We start from the raw sequence: 21480 nt of genomic DNA, 5'->3' as shown, positions 1-21480 counted from the left end.
TTCACACCGCAACGCATGCCTTGAGGAAGACTGGCATCAGTACCCATTTGGGCTCCTAGATGCCTTCCGTCGAAACTATAATCAAGGGTAGTTTAGAAATTGTAATTAGAGGAGTTTATTCATAGTGGTACACCTCTCTAAACACCTATAGTTGGCGTTTACTTGACTGTTGTACGGAAACTATTTTTTGTTTTATAGAGAAAAGTTTTAAATCCTTTTTCTATAAGAAAGGTGAATGTATTAGCAATTTCGACTAAAATTTTCTGCACATGCGAGTTTTGCGATTTATTAGACGATGACCTATTGTATATGAAATTGGCAAAAGACCTGTTATATGTATTATGCAGCTTGGAGAATCTGGAAAATGTTAAAGCATGAACCCAGACTATTTAAGTGATGTTTAGAAATTGTTGTGTATGTGATTTTTAAAGAGAGTATGTATAAATGAAAACAAAGTACTTTTTTTAACGATGCAATTAATTTACGCTGATTCCTTGCTTCCCTCATTTTGACCAGAGTCCTGTAAATTAATAGAGCTTTATTGATTCATGTTTCGTAAGGCATACATTTTTGGTTAATATAATAGGCTCTTCCACAGATGCCCATGAAGAAGGGGATGTACATCCTATGGTTTCTATCTTTCGTGCAAATTCATTACAGTCCTTCTATAGTTACTCTATATGTTCTAGTATTTTTATATAGTAGTAATTATCAGGGCCTTGCAGGTTCTTTATACGTCCCCATAGTTCCTCAAAGTTAGTTGTGATGAAGCAGTTGCAAGCTCGTTCCATGTGTGTTTTTTGTTCTCTTGAGTTTCTGTGTTTGGCTAGTAAAAAAGAAAAAACAGTTGACAGTATGTATATATGTCTGTCCTCTATCTACAGTTTATTTGTGACTAATGTTGCTATGTTGTCTTGTCACTAGTGACGTCAGCTCAGTGGGTTGTTATCATAGGTCAACCTGATGCTGTGATTAGGCACATGTCTCAGCAAAGACATCAGCTGGTGTCATGATCCCTGTCCCTAGCTCCCATAGGCAAAACACTGGAGCCAGGCCACAATCCCCAACATGGACCTTGAGGGCCTCCACATCTCCTCTGAAACCCACTTGGAGTCAGACCTGGCGCCTGTGGCACCAGGCTCACACTTGATGCAGAAGACTGACTTGGAACTGGACTTAGCATTGCACTTGGGGCAATATGGATGCCCCCACATACCTCAGTTCCAGAACTGAGTTATGCGGTCTAGCCTTTTGGGTGTGGCCCGACCTAGGGATGCCTGGGATACCTGGAAGCTATTTAAACCACGCCCGAGCAGAGGAACACGCTTTGCGTTACTCTGCGCCTGCAGCGTGACACTCCCCGTGTTAGGATCGTTCTCCTGTAGGCCTTCACCTTTCCTTCACATCCCGCGCACCTGAAAGAACAAGAACAGCATTAATAGCATACTTACCCAGGAGGATCCTGCTTCCATCCAACGATCCTCCAGTCCTGCAGACAGCTCTTCGGCGGCGTCATTTTCATCCTGGAATGCCGCATCCTGAAAGGAAAAGGAACGAGAGAAAGACATTAGTAAGCATTCTCGTATCCCGATCCCCGAAAAGAAGAGTCAAACGCTTACCGGAACTCGAGTCGCTCTTGGTAACTTCAGCTCCGCAGCATGCCATCGACCTACAGGGGAGGAAAAGACAACACAGGTTAGCACGTAAAGGACAATAAGGCGCAGCACATCGCGCTTACTCACTGCATCTTATTCTCTCAACCGGCAGCCATACTGGAACATTGCAGCGGTCTGCAAGGGACAAAGAGAGACATAGGTCAGCATAAGAAGAAGCGAGCAGTGCCGCGCATCGCGCTTTCACTCACCGTTCAGCGCTCGGCTCCCTTAAGCAGCACAATACCATTCCGCCCCTTTCCAACACCTAAGGGAAGAGAGGAGACATCATTAAGGGGGCAAGAGACAAGAAAAAGACAGTTCTCCAAGAACCAACAAACTTATCTTATCGGGCTGAAGCTACAGCAAGCCCAGACTCATTGGGCCCGCACCAGTGAAGCAACTAGGTTGCGTAGCGCCCACATCAACCGACGCACCCCTGCACTAAAGAGCAGGACGGAGAGCCCACTAAACAAGAAAACAAGGTGAGGAGAGGACATAGGGGAAGAATTGGTCCTCTAGCGAAGAGGGTGATCAAACAATTTGAGACTATAAAGTTAAATCTAGAACTCCTGTATTTCAGACCCAGTCCCCAGTCGAAGAGATTCCAGGGAAGGGTTTGAGATCGTGATTGGTCCAAGCAGGCTGAGTGGCGTCCCTGTGGATATCAGGTGAGCTTTACAGCTCGATAGGTTTTGAATGGTTGTCTAAGTGAATATCGGTTCCCATACATGGGATACACTGGTTCACCTGGTGATTGGCCAAACAGGGAGGGGCCTCTCTTGTTTCTTATCCTTCGGGCTGACATGCACATAGGGGACATGAGGGCAATGCCGGGGGACCCTCTCCTAAGATGGATGAGCGAAATGTCCAATACCTTTGTGGGCTGCCGTGCCCAAACAAGTTAAAGTTGCTGCAGTATTACAAGACACCCCAAATGAGCAGCCAGTGGGCGACGATACGTTTTGCGAGAGTACATAGCCTCCTTGTTTGACAGTACCCAAAGTCTCACTTCCAGCCAAAATGCGAGTAGTCGAATTTACGGTCAGAGACAACCTCAGTCAGTACCGCCTCTCTGTTTAATCCAGGCATCCGACTCTGTCCCAAGACCTCTAAGGACACAGAGGGGTGCTTCCTCTTGGCAAAGAATCTACAATAATTACCTCGTTAAGTGCCTCCTTAAAAGGTTCTCCCGGAGTTAAGGCTTTAACCAAAGGCTAGGAGGGCAAAGAGTGAATAAAGTTCTGAGATACCGGTTTATTCAAAAGATGAAACGGACGATTCTTGGCTTTCTTTGCCTGGACACTTCGATTTTTCCTGCCCAACAGAGCTTTCAGAATCCTTAAGTCGCCCTTACTTTTTTTGGAGAATGACATTGGAACCTATTTGCTGATTACTTGGGGCCTCCATGCATAAATCGCCGAGAGGCGGGGTTGGCCGATTCGTTAGCGGCAAAGCCGCCCCCATACTTTGAGGAATACTGATTTGTCAATCTCAAAGGAATCATGTGGTCCATGACTGGCTTCATGCAATTCCTAAACAGTTGGGATTGCCAGCAAGATCGGCCCACCAGCTTCAACCATGACTCTTGTCTCGGTCGACTCCTTCACGTCGACTCCTTCACGTCACTCACTTTAGCCACATTAGGTTCTCTCACGTGAGTTTCATGGCTTAAAAGAAATTCCTTCACTGTATTAGGCAAGTTGATGTAATCAAACTTGAGCAATAGAGGTTCTAGCATGACGGAATGTGTCTTAGTTTCTACTTTAATACCCTCATCGAGGTACACAAGAATGCACAAGACTTGGGTTAATTTCCACCAGAAGCGCGTCTTCTTGTTCCCATTTTTCTGATTCATTTGTTGCGTTACTGAAGTAAAACCTCATTTGGGGAGGGAGGCTGGTGTTGACTCATGCAACGATTTGGAGGAATCAAGATCTTGAAAATGTTTCTGTGCCAAATCCGTGGGGGTTATCCATGAGGCTAGAGTCATTAACCTTCTCCGAAATCAGCAATAGGAAAGCTTGTACAGCTTGATTGCCGCTAATATGTCGGGATCAGAGATTTGTTCACCATTGGCCATCTTCATTAGTTTGTGGCCACTCCTTAGATTGTCCATGTGCCGTGAATAGTGCATGTATATTACTAAATCAAGCAGCCCAACCTCCAACGTTCACAAGGGCTCTGGCAAACAAAACAATTGCAACAAAACAGTGTGAGGGAATTACTAGAGATGCAAACACATGTAATGTCCCGCCCCCGTCTGGTCCACAATGAACCATGAAAGACCACTTTATCAAACACTTTGTCAGTGCTTTATTCACTTTAGTCGCAAAATGCCATACTGATTCAACAATGCATAACTGATTTCATTAAAGTCTGGGCCCTTTTCAGGCTCTGTTTACTTTTTTACTTCACTCCAAGCAAGACACCAGGAGAAACAATGTTGCCGCTAGTCAGCGTGGTCTATTACGCTCACCGAGCCTTCAGGGCTTTCTGCTTTGTTCCTAGCAAAGAGTGTCGGGCTACTTCACCGTAGCTCGGGCAAAATGGTGCATTGTCACTTAATTGCGGAAATATGAGGAACCCTTTAGATGTATGGGGCTGGTAAGGATTTTGAATATTTTGGCTTTGGAAAAGCCTGCCTGCTCAAACTCTGTATAAAACCCCTAGTCCATTCTTGACTTTCTTCAACATAGAGAGTGAACTCGGTCGTTAATCTACTAATTTCATTGTAATTCCCTATGGGGTAAAGTGGTGGTAGAAGGGAGATTTCACAGAACACGTGCCATGATAATGTTGGTACCCTTTATTTTCTTGACAATAAAAATAGTGGTGAAAAAATATATATTTATTTTTAAATGTTTTCCAAGGGCAATTAAAAAGAGTCAATATGTTGCAATGGATGCAATAGTTGCAATATGTTGTCCAATATTTTACTGCGCTCATCATCACCATAGTGGTCTTGTGGTGCATGGCCATGTCCGAAAGGTGTTGTATTGTGACACTATCAGGGTATCACCAGAAGTTAATGTGGAAAGGAAAGGAAGGGGAGGTTCGGGGAGGAGGTGATGGGAAAGAAAAATGACACAATGATATGACCAATTTCAGTGAGGAAAAATAATTTGGATGAGTGAGAGGGCAAATGGTTGTCCAGGTAGGGATGCATGTTTATCAGATGTGATGAGTTATGGGTAAGCATGAGTGTAGGGCTTGGGGAAGTACAGCTTGATTTAGAGCTGAGTTTTATTGTGAAGGCAATATCTAGAACCGACAAAGCATGGTACTAGATGTAGTTAAATCTTGAGTGGTTGTGTGATGGATGTGAGAGGTGCTCAAGCCAGTCCTAGTAGTGTCAATGCTTTCAACAGATTTGTTTGTAAGAAAACATCCCCATATCAAGTGATAGGTCCTGTGTCCAGACGCTGTCAAAGGGGGGAGGCAGGGAGCTTAACCTCCAACACCCCTTTAGGGTGTCGGTGTGAGGGCAAGACTCCTTGCCAGCCCCTCCTTACCTCTAGTGGTGACGGCAACAGGGCCGAAAGGAAACCCCAAACAGCAGGAGCCACTTGTAATCCGCCGGACCAAGTGGCAGTAACAGTAATTCCGTTGTGCGGTATTCCGGCAGATTTACTAGGGCAGCGCGATTTTATGCATGGCTTTATGAAACCAAGACAGACAGCTCTCAAAAATGCAGACCACATATGCATTTCACCCTCCCTTGGGATCATCCATGTGGTGTAGTCCTAACAAAGCAGCCCTCCGTATAAAGGACCATTCCACACTTTCATTTTCCTTCTGAAAAATAGGAAGTGTCTGGTTGATGAAAGGCCCCCTTTTTATGAGGTCACAAAATATGCACTCGCCATTAGTAAGGGAAACTTGCTGAGTAAGGATAATGAGCTGTGTGCATGTGGAGAACATGCATTCACAAACTAGGGCCAGGGACTTTTATGCCTTGCTAGTAGATTAAGATTTGTAATTTTGCACTCTGCTTTTATTTTCTATTAGTACCCAGCGAGGGTCAATCGGAATGTAACAAACAATCTGATTGGCCCTTGCCAGGGCTTTACCAGACCGGGAATCCCTCACCCCAGATTACTTTCCTTAATTCCCAGCGGGGTTGGGGGTGGCGGGTCGTGGCAGCCTCTCAGCCAATGAGAAGGCTCGAAACGGGCCAATTCCCACTATGAGGCTCCACACGGCTGGAGGCTGCAATCATCCCCCCAGTGCTCCAGATAGGATTTTGAGGTGGGAGTATTTTAAGCATGCTTTTTCATATTAGAGAGTAAATGCAATATCAAGAGAGTAAAAATTAGTTTTCTCCTCTGCAAGAGAGTAAAACGTATCCAACACATACTATCGAATTGTATATTTTAAAGCGCAATATGCAGAGAGGTGATGGAGGTCTTTCTTGAAAGTAACAGCTTTAAAGTTTTACCTTGTTTGTTCCAAGTACATTTTTCTGAACAAACACAGTAAAACTTTAACAACGCCAGTTTTGGCGAAAGGCTTCCCTCACCTCTCTGCCTAACAAAAGGCAAGTTCGCACACCCAGGGGTGCACAAAGTCATAAACCTTGTGCCCTTTCTCTCTCCATGCACAGCCAAACCAATCTGGCTGTATGTATTTACCTTACCAATGAGGAGACTTGAACCTGCAACCATTCCACTGGAAGCCACATGCCCTAACCTAGGAGCTACGAGGCCCTCCACAGCGAAAGCACAGGTGACAATGTAAAAGATTCATGAAAATATCCTAGAAAACCGTGCACTAAATCTGCTGACACTAAATCATCACAGAAACCATTGTGCCCCTCACTACCGCTGTGCGCCCATGAAGGAAGCCCAGTACATGAAAGCAAATAAGCTGCAACGAGCATTGCTTTGCTATGCACTGCAATCGCTCGGACCATGGGTTTTGCCCATAATGGGGACACACATTAATTCTTATTATGGGAAGGGTGGCTTTGAAGGGCTATGACTAACATAAATGAAACACAGTACTACCGATTTACACTTTTAGACCAGACACAACAGAGGTAGTCAACAAAATACACCAGATTCTTTGAAGGACCGTGCAAAAGTGGTCTTCACTTTTCATCACAAATGAATCGCATTTACAGAAAGCATTATACTTGAAGACAATACACTGCCAGTGGTAACGATCGTTATAGAGGAGGTAATTACAGTAGCTAAGCGGAGAAGTCATTCATGCAAAACACATCAACTCTTTATTGGGCAAGTCTGTGCCCTGTTACTGCACTGCGATTTGTAATTCTACAGACTTTTTCGTATGGTCAAAGCCATACACCCTCACCCCTAAATGCCCATACGAGCAAGCAGACCCTGGCACTCACTAGACATAAGTCAAGTTACCCTACCCCACGCGACGGCTGGAAAGATCGGCTGCTCTGCAGCCATTGTCTTGAAAAAATAAATAAAAACACTCCCCTTTGCCGATCAAGCAGACCCCCTTGGCTGTTTATATTTTTGCAGGCTAAGCGGTGTCTTGCAGAGCTTGATATCCAGAAATCCAATGGCACTGCAGTCTGCTCACTGCAGTGTGCTCACGAAGCTCCTGTGTGCAGAACTGATAGTTCATACTACAGTGCCATTTACTGGCAGAAAGAGGATTTTTTAAAATAAAGAATTACAGTGAAAATCCAGCGTAAACCATACGCATTTAAAAGTGAAATGTGCCATATTGGCAAGAATTAAATGCGTACAAAGGCCTGTTATGCCCCTTATCTGGAGGGCTGCATCACCCGCAGGGGATTCAGGTAAGTGTTTTGTCCCTCTTTCCCACCAAAAAATCCCCTCCCTGCCCTCCCAACCCCACTTACCTTCTTTTTCGTCCTTTTTTGGGAGCAAACGCGCTGGAAAGACTTCAGTCCCCAGCGCGTCCACTCACGATGGCTGCCATAGAAAGGGAAAACTGAGTCCGTTTTCCCTTCCCGGCGGCCATTTATTTAAAATGTAGTATATATTTATTTTCTGTTCCGAAAAGCTATTTGTACCCTGGTCTTGCGGGGCGGGGTACTAATAGCAATAAGCCCCTCACCGTGGGGGCATTACTGATTCAGGTAGTGCCCTGGGGCCTTCGTTAAGCCCCTTGCTTCGCTCAGGCCTGTAAATATGGGCCCGGGGCATTACCTGATTCTGTAATGCCCCCACGGATCGGGGCTTTTTGCATAATTCTGAGTCATAGTAGATCGTACTTAAAAGGTCCTTTATGAAAATGTGGTTGAACTTGCTAGCGACAAGAGAAGTTCTGCGGGCAAGAGCTAAATGGGAAATTAATTGGCGTTGTCATTTCTGTGAAAATGTTGAATTGGAAACAACCAGACTGTCAAGATCTGGCGGAAAAGCTTGGCCTGATATTAGACACATTCATAAGATCTCACAGAACTTTAATATTGGACGCATGGTGGGCGAAAATATTCAGCGGCCAGCATTTGGCTATCTATATAGCAGAGGTGAAAATTGTAAATTAAATGTTAATGTAATCATTTAAGAGGTAAAGCCCCGAGGAGAAAGGGCGAGGAGCTGCTGTTTGGCATTTGGAGTGCTTATTGGAATTATAAAAGCACCTTTTACACGTGTCACGGAAACGCAGCGAGCGAGTGGATTTTAGACATCTGTCCCTTTTAACCAGCACGGATGCGTTGAGAACGCTGAGAACGTAACCACATGAGCGGTTCTCATAAGCACGCATACATTGCCCTTGCAGCATAAAGCCCTGAGGAGAAAGCGTGAGGAGCTGCTGTTTGGCTGTTTGGCGGGACGGAGGGAGTGACCTTGACTGGATGGACTTACCGAGTTTTACACGTTGTGACAACGCCAGCTGTTATCAAGCAAGCACAGTGAGCTGAAGCCCAATCCCCCTTCCCTACGGGTTTGACAACTAATCCCTCAGCTTCTCTTACCCGCTTATTGTAGAGGGCAGATATATCTTACCACAGGGAAAAGGGTGGAGAGACAGACTCTGGCTGCTCCTCCAGCTGTCGGGCGTGCCTTTCCCTGAGTAATTGCACCACTTATTTGTAGTTCTGGTGATTTTGTGATGGACATAACTACATGACTTCCTGAAAGGTGTGAAGCTTACCTACTACTTGCCAGAGTTGCAAGTTGATTTTAAAACTTTTCCACTATTAAACCTATTAACTTATCGAAACTGAAAATAACTATCTGTTTTTAATATGCACAACAGCATTAATGCAAATTAGATTACGAATATAGAAGCAAGTGCAAAATGAGTGTCTGAACTTGATGATTATCAAGAATAAAAAATGTTTAGCTAATGGTTTATTGACATAAATAATTAGCTGATTACATCTAGTCCCCTTGTTAACTGTTTTCAGTCACTCGTTTGAGGGTTGCGAATATTATTTCTCCCCTGTGTATGTGAGTTCTTGTTTTGAAGAAACGCCACAGTGTTAAATTTTAAGTTGCCTGAGCATTCGGATTTTATATTTATATGCAAACAAGGTTTTATACGCTAAAATCTGGAATGCCTAATCACTTGATGATATCACGACCCTCAGTGATGTTAAAATCCACACCAATGAGACCATCACCGAAGATTGCTAGTAGAAAGAAACTAACAGGCTTAGCTGCCTTCATGCTTGACAAAAGGAATACCTCTGAAGACATTAGATACTTTTGTTAACCGAGAATAACAACTGCGCCCTTAGTGGAGGATTTGCAACTGGTTGAGTTGGCTTCATCAGTGCCCGATGAGCCTCAAAAATAGGAAATAATCAACATTTCTTTAACTGACACACAATTGATTTCAGGGGCGAGTGGCTACTCGAATGAGCCAACCAATCAGGGTGAAACAAAAGACTCTACTGCTCAACATGAAATTCAACCATCTGCGGATGATGTGCATAAGAGTTCTTTTCTGTCTGTTCAGGACAAAAAATCCACAGACATTGTTTTGCCTAATGAAATAAATCAGTCCATGAATTTTTTGAAAGAGAGATGTAAAATTGATCTCTCGATTGGCATGCCCGATTGTTTTTAACCCGTAATGGCTTATAAATGAAAGCCCTGCTCACTCTCAGAGTATGCTTGATCAATCAATTCATAATGGTATGAATTCATCCTTGTCATTTACAAAACGGACGCCATGAAGACCACAGCCGATACATCGGCTCCTACACCCAAAATAAAGGCTGAGGATTTGAACTGGTCGCCTTTAATACAAGTTACCTTACAGGCCATGAATTCATCTATTGCGGTATTTTCAATTGTTTGAGACCTTAGAGCTCAAGCTTTCTTGTCAGTCAAAACAGATAGATGACATTAGTCTATGGGTGGCTAATTTTGACAGAAAGTATGAATGTGGAGTCCAGGGACCAAATGGTGCCAAAAATGTGGTGTTATCTAAATTGCCTATAAAGTCAGTTCAATACCTTGTGTCTATTCTACCTAGAATTCCCCAAATAATTTGACCCATATTAGATGAATTTGAGGGACCAAGGAGGTGATAATTTGGTGAATGGAGTTAGTGTCCATGGCGCGAATGTACATTATAAGGACAGTGGAGTGTCCACTCTCCCTGCTGGCAAGCCGGTGGCGGCTACCAGCGGGAAGATTGGTATCACCTCCTGCCCTCGAAGACTTGATCCTAGTCTGAATAAAAATGATGATCCTAAAAGCTTGACTACATTTAATTTGTTTCATGCATCAGCACTTAAGAAAAAAGATGAGAATGTTGACACAGTTAAAAAAAACTAAGAATCAGAAAAACAAATTCACAATCAAAAACAAGCGTAAAACAATTTGTAAAATGTGTAATGGCGTCGTCTTCAACACGATTAAGACCAAATCTTGATGCCCACAATAAACAAAGATATAGTAACAAAACCAAAGGTACAATCACCAAGCAGAACAAAACTGCTCCAGCAGAACATGCTCCTTTAAATGAATTCATTGTGGGCCTAGCTGAAATAAATAGTCAAAAAGATCACCATCCGCAATCAGCAACAGAATCTGTTGCTGTGTATATATCAAATAGTGAAAAAGCAAACTCTTTAATTGTGGGTCCTTTGTCCGGTCGACCTAGTGTGGTCTCACAATTGGAGATTTCCGTGGCAACGGCTGCTAATGTTACACATTCAATGGCCTGAAGCCAGTGATAAGAATTCCGAGAAGAACAGATCTTTAAAATTTAAAGCACTCATTCAAGCATCTCTTGAAGATTTTTTTCAAACAGCAGAAATATCAGAGTGTGAATTCCTCTGAGCAACACAGTCAACAAATCTCCCCACCTGCTGTCTTGCTTGTTGCTAATATCAGCACAAATGTAAAAATTGCCTTCCTTCTTATACAAACTAACACAAAATTGCTTCTAAACAACCCACGACTTCCATTGACCCCTAACTTAAATCAATGTAATCACGCTTTCATCTTGAAATGTCATCCTGCCCCATTTCCTGCTTACGATTTGAATCGTTTGTTTGTTTATTGATTTTGGACGGCGCGGCAAACACAAAGGTATCAGGGCGCAACAGAGAACACGAAAATATGATTACTTAAAAGCTTAGTTACAGGGTATGGCACAATATAAATATAAAACATTACATTTCAGCAAATCAGATAAAAAAATATACAGATATACAGTTAGCAAGTTGCATTTCGGCAGGTCAGTTAAAGAATATACATATATGCAGTCAGATTGAGAGGGATCTGTTGGTGTAATAGAGGTAGGGTTAATCTTGGGGGTCGTTCGAGCATAGCATTGTGAGAATGGAAATTCTCACATGTCTTGGCTATCTTTGAGGAAATTAGCTGCTTACAGGATATAACTTCGGTCGACATTTTACAGGTAGAATTTTAGATGATGATAATCTCTCAATAGGGAGAATCTAGCTTGCCTCTAACGTAGTTAGAAACATCATATGGCAGGCCAAAATGGAACGGTTTGCCTTGGGGTTCTTATTACCACAAGATCCGCTCTCAATACAGGGAAAAGCACAAGATGGCCCCTTGAAGAACATGTTATACGAGCAGCAATATAGAACATCACAAACTCATGATCAAAGACCTGACATAGGTCACAAGTATAGATCTAGCAGAGAGCAGCATTCCTTCTCATAACTAGCTAATTGCCAGAATAGCATGGAAGTTTCGCTTGCCAGTTTCGCAACCATCTTTTTGGCCCCAAAATGATTTTTTACGCACTTTTCAAATCTTGGCTTTCCAGGAAAGCTGGCTGGTTGAACAACCGGTTCGGGGTGGATACAATATTATATTAAATCCTGCTAAATCCAACAGTAGAGGACGTGCGTCCTCTGGCCTTATGATTGCTGTAGCTAGCAATCAAGGCCTACAAATGCTCCCATGGGCTGCTCCTTACCGTTTTCTTCAAATGGTAAAAATCAAATCTCATCAAAATACAATCGCTTTGATAAATGTATGCCGCAACCCGGCTGCGATTGCAGATAAAATTTTCTTCAATGATGTAGAAAATGTAATTTATACAGTCTTGCATACTCCAGAGATAACTATTAAATTCATAGTTGGCGACCTGAATCTGCAGTGCCTTCCCTTCAACATTGCCAAAAACAATCCTTCTATTTCAAAGTGGTTGGGGCTAATGTCAGATCATCATCAACTCCTTATGCTCAATGGAGCTTTTTCAAGTGACCTTCCCCCCAAGAAGTACATGGAAGCACGGTAATAGTGAATCAGTGATTGATTACATCTTCACTGACTGATTTACATTTAGTCGTATAGTGGAGTTTAAAATCATTTCCAAAATCGTAGTGATCACGAATTGTTCGCAGTAAAGTCGACATCAGAACATTTTGATTTAAAGGTCAATTTAGAGAATTATTGTCTGCAACTAAGTATCAATAATGGGCGAACCCGCTATCGCTGGAATGAACGTACGGTATACCGTCATTTCATCGCCGCACTTTTCATCGCAGGGTTTTTTGACGCAATTTTTTTTTCTAAAAAAAACCCACATTTTTTGGGGGGGTAAATCTTTTAAAAAATGGGTTTGGGTGTTCGGGATGTAAAAAGAAGAAAAAAAAGAAAGGGGAGTTGGACGGGGTTACCCCCCCTCACAACCAAAAAAAAAGAAATTGAATTTAAAAAAAAAAAAAAAAGAATCACGGCAAAAAACACTGCGATGAAAAGTGCGGCGATGAAATCACGTAGAACCGAACGTACGCTACACTCATAGAAGAATTCAATGTGTAAGGGCGAACAATACACATACCCGTTGCAATAATTTCAGCAGCAATACAACGAGACGGCTAGATATGATTTCCGACCAAGACATATTTTTGATTCTGAGGTTCAGTCTTGAAAAAGCAAATTTCCTAGGAATAAAAAACAAATTCTTCACTTACCGTTGCCATTGCAAATTGCTGCCTTGAGGCCGTTGCGTTGTAGATATAAAAATTGGCTTCAATCCTATAAAATATGTCTCCTTCAGAGTGACAGAGAGGCTATGTTGGAAGCTATTTTTACAAAAAACAGCAGAAATGTGGGTTTTGCTAAACAGAACGTCACAAGCAGGACAGCTAGCTGTGCAAATTAATGGTGTTACAGAACACCAATGGATTGATCATTTTTATAATTTGTACAAGCTACCGAAGAATTGTATAGAATACAATCATCTGTAATCTGACAGCTATAGTTAGTTGGAGATTCTGGAAGAAGACCTCTTGTTATACATAATGCTGTCCAGCAATTCCAGAGCCCCTGGCCCTGATGGGTTGAGCAATAAGATGCTCAAATCTTACCCTCAAATATTAATTCTTTACAAGATATTTCAAAAAAGTGTGTAATCCAATTGTCTCCCTGACTCATGGAGACGTTCAGTTGTTGTTCCCATTTTTAAGAAGGGCGATCGGTCTTGTCCGACCAATTATAAGCCGGTCGCCCTTCTTGATGCCCCTGGAAAAATCTGTTAGATTTATATTACGTGATTTTAACCAATGGGCAATCAAGTACGCACAACGTGATCCATTTCAAACTGGATTCAGCAATTAATCTCCTGAACTTTAGGGCGATACTATCTCACCATATTCCTATGAAGCAACCGGTTTAAATGGTTTTTGCCGACCTGAGGGCGGCATTCGATTCTGTATCGAGGGAAACCTTATTCGAAAAATTGGTTGCATCAGGGTGCCCTGTGTATTTGTTAGATTTAATTAGAGCCTTACACACCAATACCTCGATACAGATCTGGTTGGACCTTGAGGCTACTCTATCGCCCCACATCGAAACTAAAAGAGGACTGAGGCAAGGTTGCATACTTGCCTCAGCCCTCTTTAATTTCTTCGTAACAGACATACAGAGGGCGTTTGAGGGAATAATTGGGGATGCTCCCAGGTTGGCCTCTAGACTAATATCAGCCTTTTTATATGCCGATGATTTGGTATTATCCAGATCTCCTCAGGGCCTGCAACGAATGCTAAATGCATTAGCTACATACACTGAGCATAATTCACCATCTGTGAATTTAGAGAAGACAAAGGTTATGATCTGTGATGGGCAAACCAAACATATGAAAAAAAAGAATAGATGGATTCTCCAGGGAAAGGAGATAGAACAAGTTAGACATTATACGTACTTGGGGGTGCTGTTGTCTGACCACGCGGACGATCAAGCTCACCATGTGGCACTTAACATTAAGCTAAAAAGATTGATTGGCCAATCGATAACAATTCAAAGTAAATATGGGAAATTCAACATATATTACCAGTACTCAAATTCTACATGCAAAAGGTGACTCCAAGCCTCTTGTATGAGTCAGAATCTTCAACATCGACCCTGGTACAAAATTGGGATCATCTGGATTTGAAATATTGGCAACAACTATTGAAGCTTCCTAATTGTTTTCCGAGTGCATTCGTCTGGAGAGAATTGGGTCTCATTTCCCTTCATGCAAGACAAATGTGACAAGTTATATCGCTGTTTAGGAAATGTTTATTAGCCTTTTCTCCAACACTGCTTATAAGTGTCTTGTCAAGTCCTATGTTTTAATCTCAGGATCGTTTTGTCCGAGTATGGAGATTGGCAGATCCAACGAGCAAAAACAAAATTGTTCGAGCATGATTGGGTCATAACAAGATCTAAATGCTTGAACTATAATGATTTTAAAAATGATCCGTTTAATCATAAGAAAACAAGTGTGCTTGAACAGTATTTGTGTCAATCTCCATCGCCGTACCATTGTGTAGATTTTATGGGAGTGAGATTAAACCTATGGAACACCAAAGACATTCAGGCTAGACGCAGATTGCTTCAGCCGCATGAAAACATATGTCGATTATGCAAGATTCCGAATACAAAAGAAAATGTACAACATCTTTTGACGCAGTGCGACACACTTTTACTAATGAGAATTCAGTATCTAAAACCGTCATTAGATCAATATCATATTTTAACTGCGGATGCACTGTGGCACTTTATATTTAGTGGTCATTTAGTTTCTCTCAAAATAGGTACACTCAGAATGCTGCATGCGTTGAAATTAGATGAGATAATAATTAGTGGTTGATTATCAGTTGAAGACTAACCTTCTTGTTACTAGGGCGATTGATAACGAATTATACCTAAGATCCAAAAGAAATCTGTCCACATCAATTATATTATGATAAACATCAGATTGGACACAGCTAAAAGAAGAACAAGAATTTAATTTCCTGTAACTAAATGAAATTATGATGATTGTCTCTCTTTCCACTTGTGCTTTGCATTGTAATGTTGCAGTATGTAAATAACGTGTTACTTGTAAATTGTGTATACTCTTTATGAAATTGTAATTATTGTTATAAAACTGATAAAATATTGTAAAGTTGATTAACTCAGCTAAACCAATAATAAAAAAAAAACATTTAAGAGGTAACTTTTTTATTGATGAATTATGTGGTTTTCAGATCTAATAAGTGTAACAGTGGTTGTCTACAAACTTTTATAGATAATTGATGTAAAGGTTTTTAACAAATGTAATATAAATGTATGATTGAGTTTATATCTAGCAAAAGTATGTTGATGCAAGCTCATAGCTAAATTAAAAAAATCGTACTTGACCAGAGAGAGAGAGAGAGAGCGAGAGCGATATCGCGATCGCACGCTCATCATGGCATTTCCCAGGGGAGTTTTCCCCCCTGTAACTGTGCACCCTATCCGTATGAACCGCACACACCTGTAACTTTGTAGAGAGGACATGTGTGTGCTGCAGATGCTGCTTCCATCTGTGGAATGTGGCGTGGAAAGCAGCAGGTTGGGGAGGACTGCTATAAAGCGGCATAAAGTTAAGTGTTTAAAATGAATGGATTCTCATGAATGATCCTAATTTCACGTTGCTTATTTTACTCATACATTTTGCTGTTGCAGGTGCCAGTTGGGCAGTATGATGTTAGTGCCTACTTCTCTGAAGAACAGTGGAAACCTTTACATGAATGGCAGAAGGAGCTTTACAAGAACGTTATGAATGAAATTCACCAGGCCCTGGTTTCTTTAGGTAAATTTACGTTCATGTTTTTCCCACAAAATGCAGATCTTTCCACATTGGGGCAACTTTTTTGGATACAATTAATCAGTGTATTTTTTAAATTGCACAATGTATTGTGTTTCTCAAACAAGGAATTAAATCCTGTCTGTACATTCTTTCTGAACCCCCCCTGACTCTGGCAATATATGGACAGCTGATGCATCGCTTCCAGCTTGTGTTGGTAAATGATGGCATGCCTACTGATTTCAGTGCCATTTTCATCTGTTAATGGACAGCTTTCTTAGAGCTGTAAGGCAACCTTTACAAAAATGTTTTCCTTTTTTAAACTGCTCACTGTAAAACATGTACAGGTTGGTAGTAGATCTTCCACTGTCTAATTGTACTGACATAGACCTCCCTCAACCTGGACGTTCAACCAATTTTACAAAACCTTTTTCACAAAGAAACAGGACAATGGGCGCATGGGCACAGATTTCTATTACCTAGGACCTGGTGAGATTTTTTTTAAAGTGAGGCATAGTGTGGCGGGGGTTAGAAATTATGTCACAAACCAAATAAGTGAAATAAAGACAAAGGACTTTTACTAGAAGTCTACTTTTCCAAGGGGCATTGTGTGCAGGAGATGTTCTTGTCCTGTAAACCATTCTAATTGTCTATCCATGCTGCTATGATCTTTACAATATGCTACAAGGACAAGAATTGTAGTTCTTTTTCAAATTTATTTTTGTTAAAGTTTTCATTAGAAACGTTACATGAGCTGAGCCTATAACATGAAGGGCTGTAAGACCTCGTTATACATTCACAAATCTATAACCCACAACATTTACTTTCTGTAGCCCTCCTGGATGTCCTCTTTAACTGTGCGGGTAAGGGGTGGTGGGGGCAAACACAAAACGTTGGGGAACATCGTCGTATTTCCTTTAACCTCTTCCTAAAGCTAGTACGGATATGCCATAGTATCTTTCACCTCGGACCATACGTTATCAGACTTTACAGCCAGGAGTCTGTCATAAACCCTTGAGCCAAATGTTATGTTATGTTATTTGGCATTAATATAGCGCCTTATGGATCATTGGTATGATCTCAAAGCGCTGGTAGGTTGAACACCCTTGGGAACCGTAGTTCAAGTCAGTAGAGAGAGAGAGTGTCGTTTGTTTGTTTGTTTATTTATTAGGGCGCACCAAACCCGTGTGTAGCTGGGCGCAGCAGGGAAAATAATACTCTCAGCTTAGTTACAACATAGTAAGGTATAGCACAACAAGATAAAATAATTACAGTATAGGTAAAGTGCATGGGTGCACCTGGTATGTGTGCAGCTGGTGTGGTTGTTGCATGATAGCTGCTTCTTAGCAGTGGGTGTGGTGCTGAGGAAATCAGTTGGATGTGTTCAGTCTGGAGGGTGGACACCCAGACTGAGTTCTGGCTACGTTAGGCCTGAGGAGACGCATAAGCTAGCCGGAGTGTGCTCAGCTAGCAGTGTTTTATTAGAATGATGGGTAGTTTGAGGGGTCATGGTAGTATGAGAACAGCTATACCGAATGTGTCATAGTATCGCTGTGTTCCAGTTGAAATTAAACTTAAAAGCATGCCTAAAAGCGTAGGACTGCAGGACTGCACGGGAATGGGGACACGGAAGCACTGGCACCATTGCTAACAGTGCCGGTTCTTACATGTAAACCTTGCCTTCAGGGGCTGGTGCCCCTGGCAGGGCAGACCTGCCGGCAGCAACGGCACCTGCAGGCATACAGAGTCTGGCGGCCTGGAAAGGGTGCCAGTACGTTGCTACTGGCACCCTTAATTCCGAACCGCCAGGCTCATAATGAGGAATGAGTGATTAAGATTGCATACCCATGCCCTTTCAAACTGCTCCGAATGGTGTTTGTATTGGTCTGTATGCTAGCCAGCATTAACCTCTCGCCATTCTCCTGAGTATCACGCCTCTCATTAGGCCTCCTCCGCCTACCCATGAGTTCTCTCCCTGCTGGGCTTCAAATATTCAGCCCATCCCGCATTGGACTCCACACGGGTAGTCGGCAAGTCATCAGGGATTCGGGTGTTTCTGCAGCTCTATTAGTGCTGTTGGAGCAAGCATCTCCACAACCCCCAAAGCCAGTTGCAGCCATTTTGGTCGGGTTCTCGAGCACCCCCCCAATTCCACCTGAATTACATTTTTTTATTTCTCAAAGAGCAGTACAGATCAACATGTTTGAAATGCACATGCTCCGCCGTTAGAAAACTTCATTTTTGTCTGAACATGTGGCTTTATCATACCATCAGTTTTTAAAACTGCCATACCTGTGTCCAAAGTCCAAACTAAAGGTATATCCCAGTGCATGACAGACAAAAGTGCAACACTTTAAAGTGGGTAAGATAGCTCGGCGGGTTGAGCGCTTGCTGCTGAGATCTGTGAGAGATCTGCAGGTCTCAGGTTCAAATCCTGGCAAGGCCTACTCAGCCTTCCATGCTTCAGAGGTCAATAAATGAGTACCAACTTCAGTTCGGTGATATTGTATAATAATAATAATAATAATAATAATTAGGCATTTATATAGCGCTACGAACCTTCAGGTATCAGAGCGCTGCTTATTATTACCCACGGTGTGTGGTGCTCATGTATCGACCTCGGAAGGATGAAAGGCTGAGTTTGGCCCCACCGGGATTCGAACCTGCGTTAGCAGGCTCTGCACAGATGTCAAAGCGAGTGCTCTACTCGCTGTGCCACTTGACCGGCATATGTAAATATGTTCTATGTAAAGAATTTTGGCGAAAGCGCTGGGTAAATAACGCATCACTGGCTTACCTTATAGCACTGGAATGGGTTATCAGTTCCATTACAGAATGCAGTGGCAGATGGCAATGAATGGCTAGTGTTTTTTTTACCTTTCCTCGCTTTGATCAGCACATTGTAACCCTCACTGGATAAAATTGGGCAATAATGCCCCCGTACTCGGGCCATTACCAAGAGGTAATGCCCTGTGGGCCGTGTTAAAGGCTGCTGCTTTGCTTGGGCTTATTGATTTGGGTTGAGGGCTATTTATTTTATTTATTGTTCACTTATTAGGTGCTGATAAAGGAAGCAAATACTGTTTCAAAGCACCCACAGGGTAACGGGGAGGGGACAGAGGATGATAGACAATGAAGTTACAGCAATGTTAAATAATTCAATACAACCACGTAAGAAGAGACGATGAAGAGTGGAAGACGAACCTACTATGCCTTGAGTGTTCAGAACGTGCAAGTGCAGAGGGGAGAGGGGTATGGGATAGGTGCTGTAGTGCTCATGGTGAGCAGCAGGTGAAGTGCTATGAAGAAAGGAAGGTAAGTGCAACCTCCAGTGTTTGAGGGCGAGCCGATGCAAATGCAGTGGATAGACTGTAGCATGGAAGATAAGATGTGGGAGGTCAGGGCCCCGAGGATGCACAAGGGCAATGCACACCGATCAAGCTACTATGTGATTAGCAGGGGAGGGAAGGAAGAGATAAAGAGGAAGGTCTTGAGGCTTTTCCGGAACTTAGGAGGTCCTGCTCAAGATGAAGACGGAGTGGGAGGCTGTTCCAAAGAAGGGAGCCTACTGAGGAAAGTGATCGACCACCTGCTCTCTGTTTAGCTAACCGCTTTACACACAAGGAGTTGGTGCCAGAGGAACATGGGTGTCTAGAGGGGGAATATTTAGTCAGAAAGAATTGCAGATCGAGTGGTCTGCGGCTCCAGACAGCTTTGTGGATGATGCAAAGGGATTTTAATTTAATCCGTGCTGCGATCGGGAGCCAGTGAAGACTTTGTAGGACACGAGAAATGCGGTCCCCTGGCTTGAGGCCAAGGATAAGTCTCGCTGCTCTATTCTGGATTTGCTGGAGGGGTCGCAGAGTGGATGAAGATATATTGAGGAGGCTATTGCAATTGTCAAGCCTAGAGAGAACCAGAGCCCGGGTAACATTGAGTCTCTGGGGAAAGGTAGAATTCCTTTCAGAAGCAAAAGCTGAAAGTGGGACTTCTTGGCAATGTCCTGAGTATGAAAGAGGAAGGAGAAAGAGAGTCGACGATGACTACAAGGTTTCTGGCTTCCGTAGAGGGAGCAGGGGGAGAGCCCATAGAAGGCCAGAGTGAAGGGAAGAAGTCGGGTGCAGGGGTCCCAATGGGGGAGGATCTCTGTTGTGGTGGCATTGAGGTTGAGATCATTACAGATACAACAGGCCTGCATGGCTTAGAGGCAGTCAGGAATGATGGAGGGTGCCAGAGCGTCTGTAGGAAGTTTGAAGAAGAATTGTGTGTCGTCCGCATTGCAATGGAAGTTTGGGGAGAAGGAGGAAATAAGGCGTGCCAGCAGAGTAAGGTAAATGTTAAAGAGCCAAAATGTTAGGTAAATGTTAAAGGCGAAAGAATGGAGTTTAGGGGGACGCCACAGGTGGAGAAGGAAGTAGGGTGAGGTGAAGGTGCCCAGTATGAGTTAAGTTGGGGCAGGGCCAGCTTCTCAAGCAGTTACCACAGGAAAGGGGTGATGAAGAAATGGCGATAGTTGGCTGGGCAGGAAGGGTCTACTGACGTATTTTAAGAAGGGGGCACACAGGGGAGTGCTTGAGGGAGGATGGAAAAGAACCAGTAGCAAAGGAGTAGTTACAAAGGTCAGCAAGAGCAGTGGCAAGCAAGCAAATGTTGTCCTTGATGGTTCTGGATGAGCAAGGGGCAACCTGTTTGGAAAGTTAAAATTGCATACCCAACTAGCATAGGAAGTAAGGAAGCAACGTGTAATTCAATCATATTTACAAAAGTGCCCCAATCCAAAAATGCGGTCAGCTTCCATGAGCCTGCGATTCAATCTTATGTCAAACCAATTAAATTATTGCAGCTCGATCTAAGCTCAATAGAGGAATGGCAGACTGTAGATTCTGTAATAAAACGGAAACTAAAGAAACTCTCTACCATTTATTTATGGCCTGTCCATATTTCACTATGAAACTAATAGAATTATTATTTATTTTATTATTGAATATAGCTGAATTTATATCAACTTTTTCAATTTTTTACATAGAAAAGAAAATTCATAAACCTAGACAATAACAATGATAAAAATACATCTAATTTGCAGTAGAAAATATCAGCCAGTTAAATACATGAATTGAGAAAAATTAATAAAATATTGATAAAATATTTCATGATATGATAAAATGTCTACGGACAAGTTCATCATTGCTAAACAGATAGTGTAGCACCAAATTCATTCCATGTTCAAAGCCTTTAAAAAATTAACAGTGGCAATTCTTATGCTCATACATTCGGTTGCAGCCAAAGCGGCCCATCTATTACTTGGGTCAATTTGTGCAAAATATGCAAAATGATTCACAAA

General features: G+C 42.5%; 1 protein-coding gene across 10 annotated transcripts in view; it reads left to right on the top strand.

Annotated features, from left to right (window-relative positions):
• Window positions 1-21480, top strand: part of LOC138521215 (zinc finger protein 566-like) — a 332766-nt gene that overhangs the window by 93992 nt on the left and 217294 nt on the right. For all 10 annotated transcript variants that reach the window (XM_069633874.1, XM_069633870.1, XM_069633873.1 and 7 more), the window contains one exon: window positions 16019-16145. In XM_069633874.1, coding sequence (XP_069489975.1) covers window positions 16019-16145 — 127 coding nt within the window. The remainder of the gene's footprint in view (window positions 1-16018; window positions 16146-21480) is intronic.

The sequence above is a fragment of the Ambystoma mexicanum genome, chromosome 13, assembly GCF_040938575.1.
Source record: "Ambystoma mexicanum isolate Mex_15411 chromosome 13, UKY_AmexF1_1, whole genome shotgun sequence".
NCBI lineage: Eukaryota > Metazoa > Chordata > Amphibia > Caudata > Ambystomatidae > Ambystoma > Ambystoma mexicanum.
The sequence above is the reverse complement of the archived record's forward strand: the minus strand, read 5'-3'. Positions and strand labels throughout refer to the sequence as shown.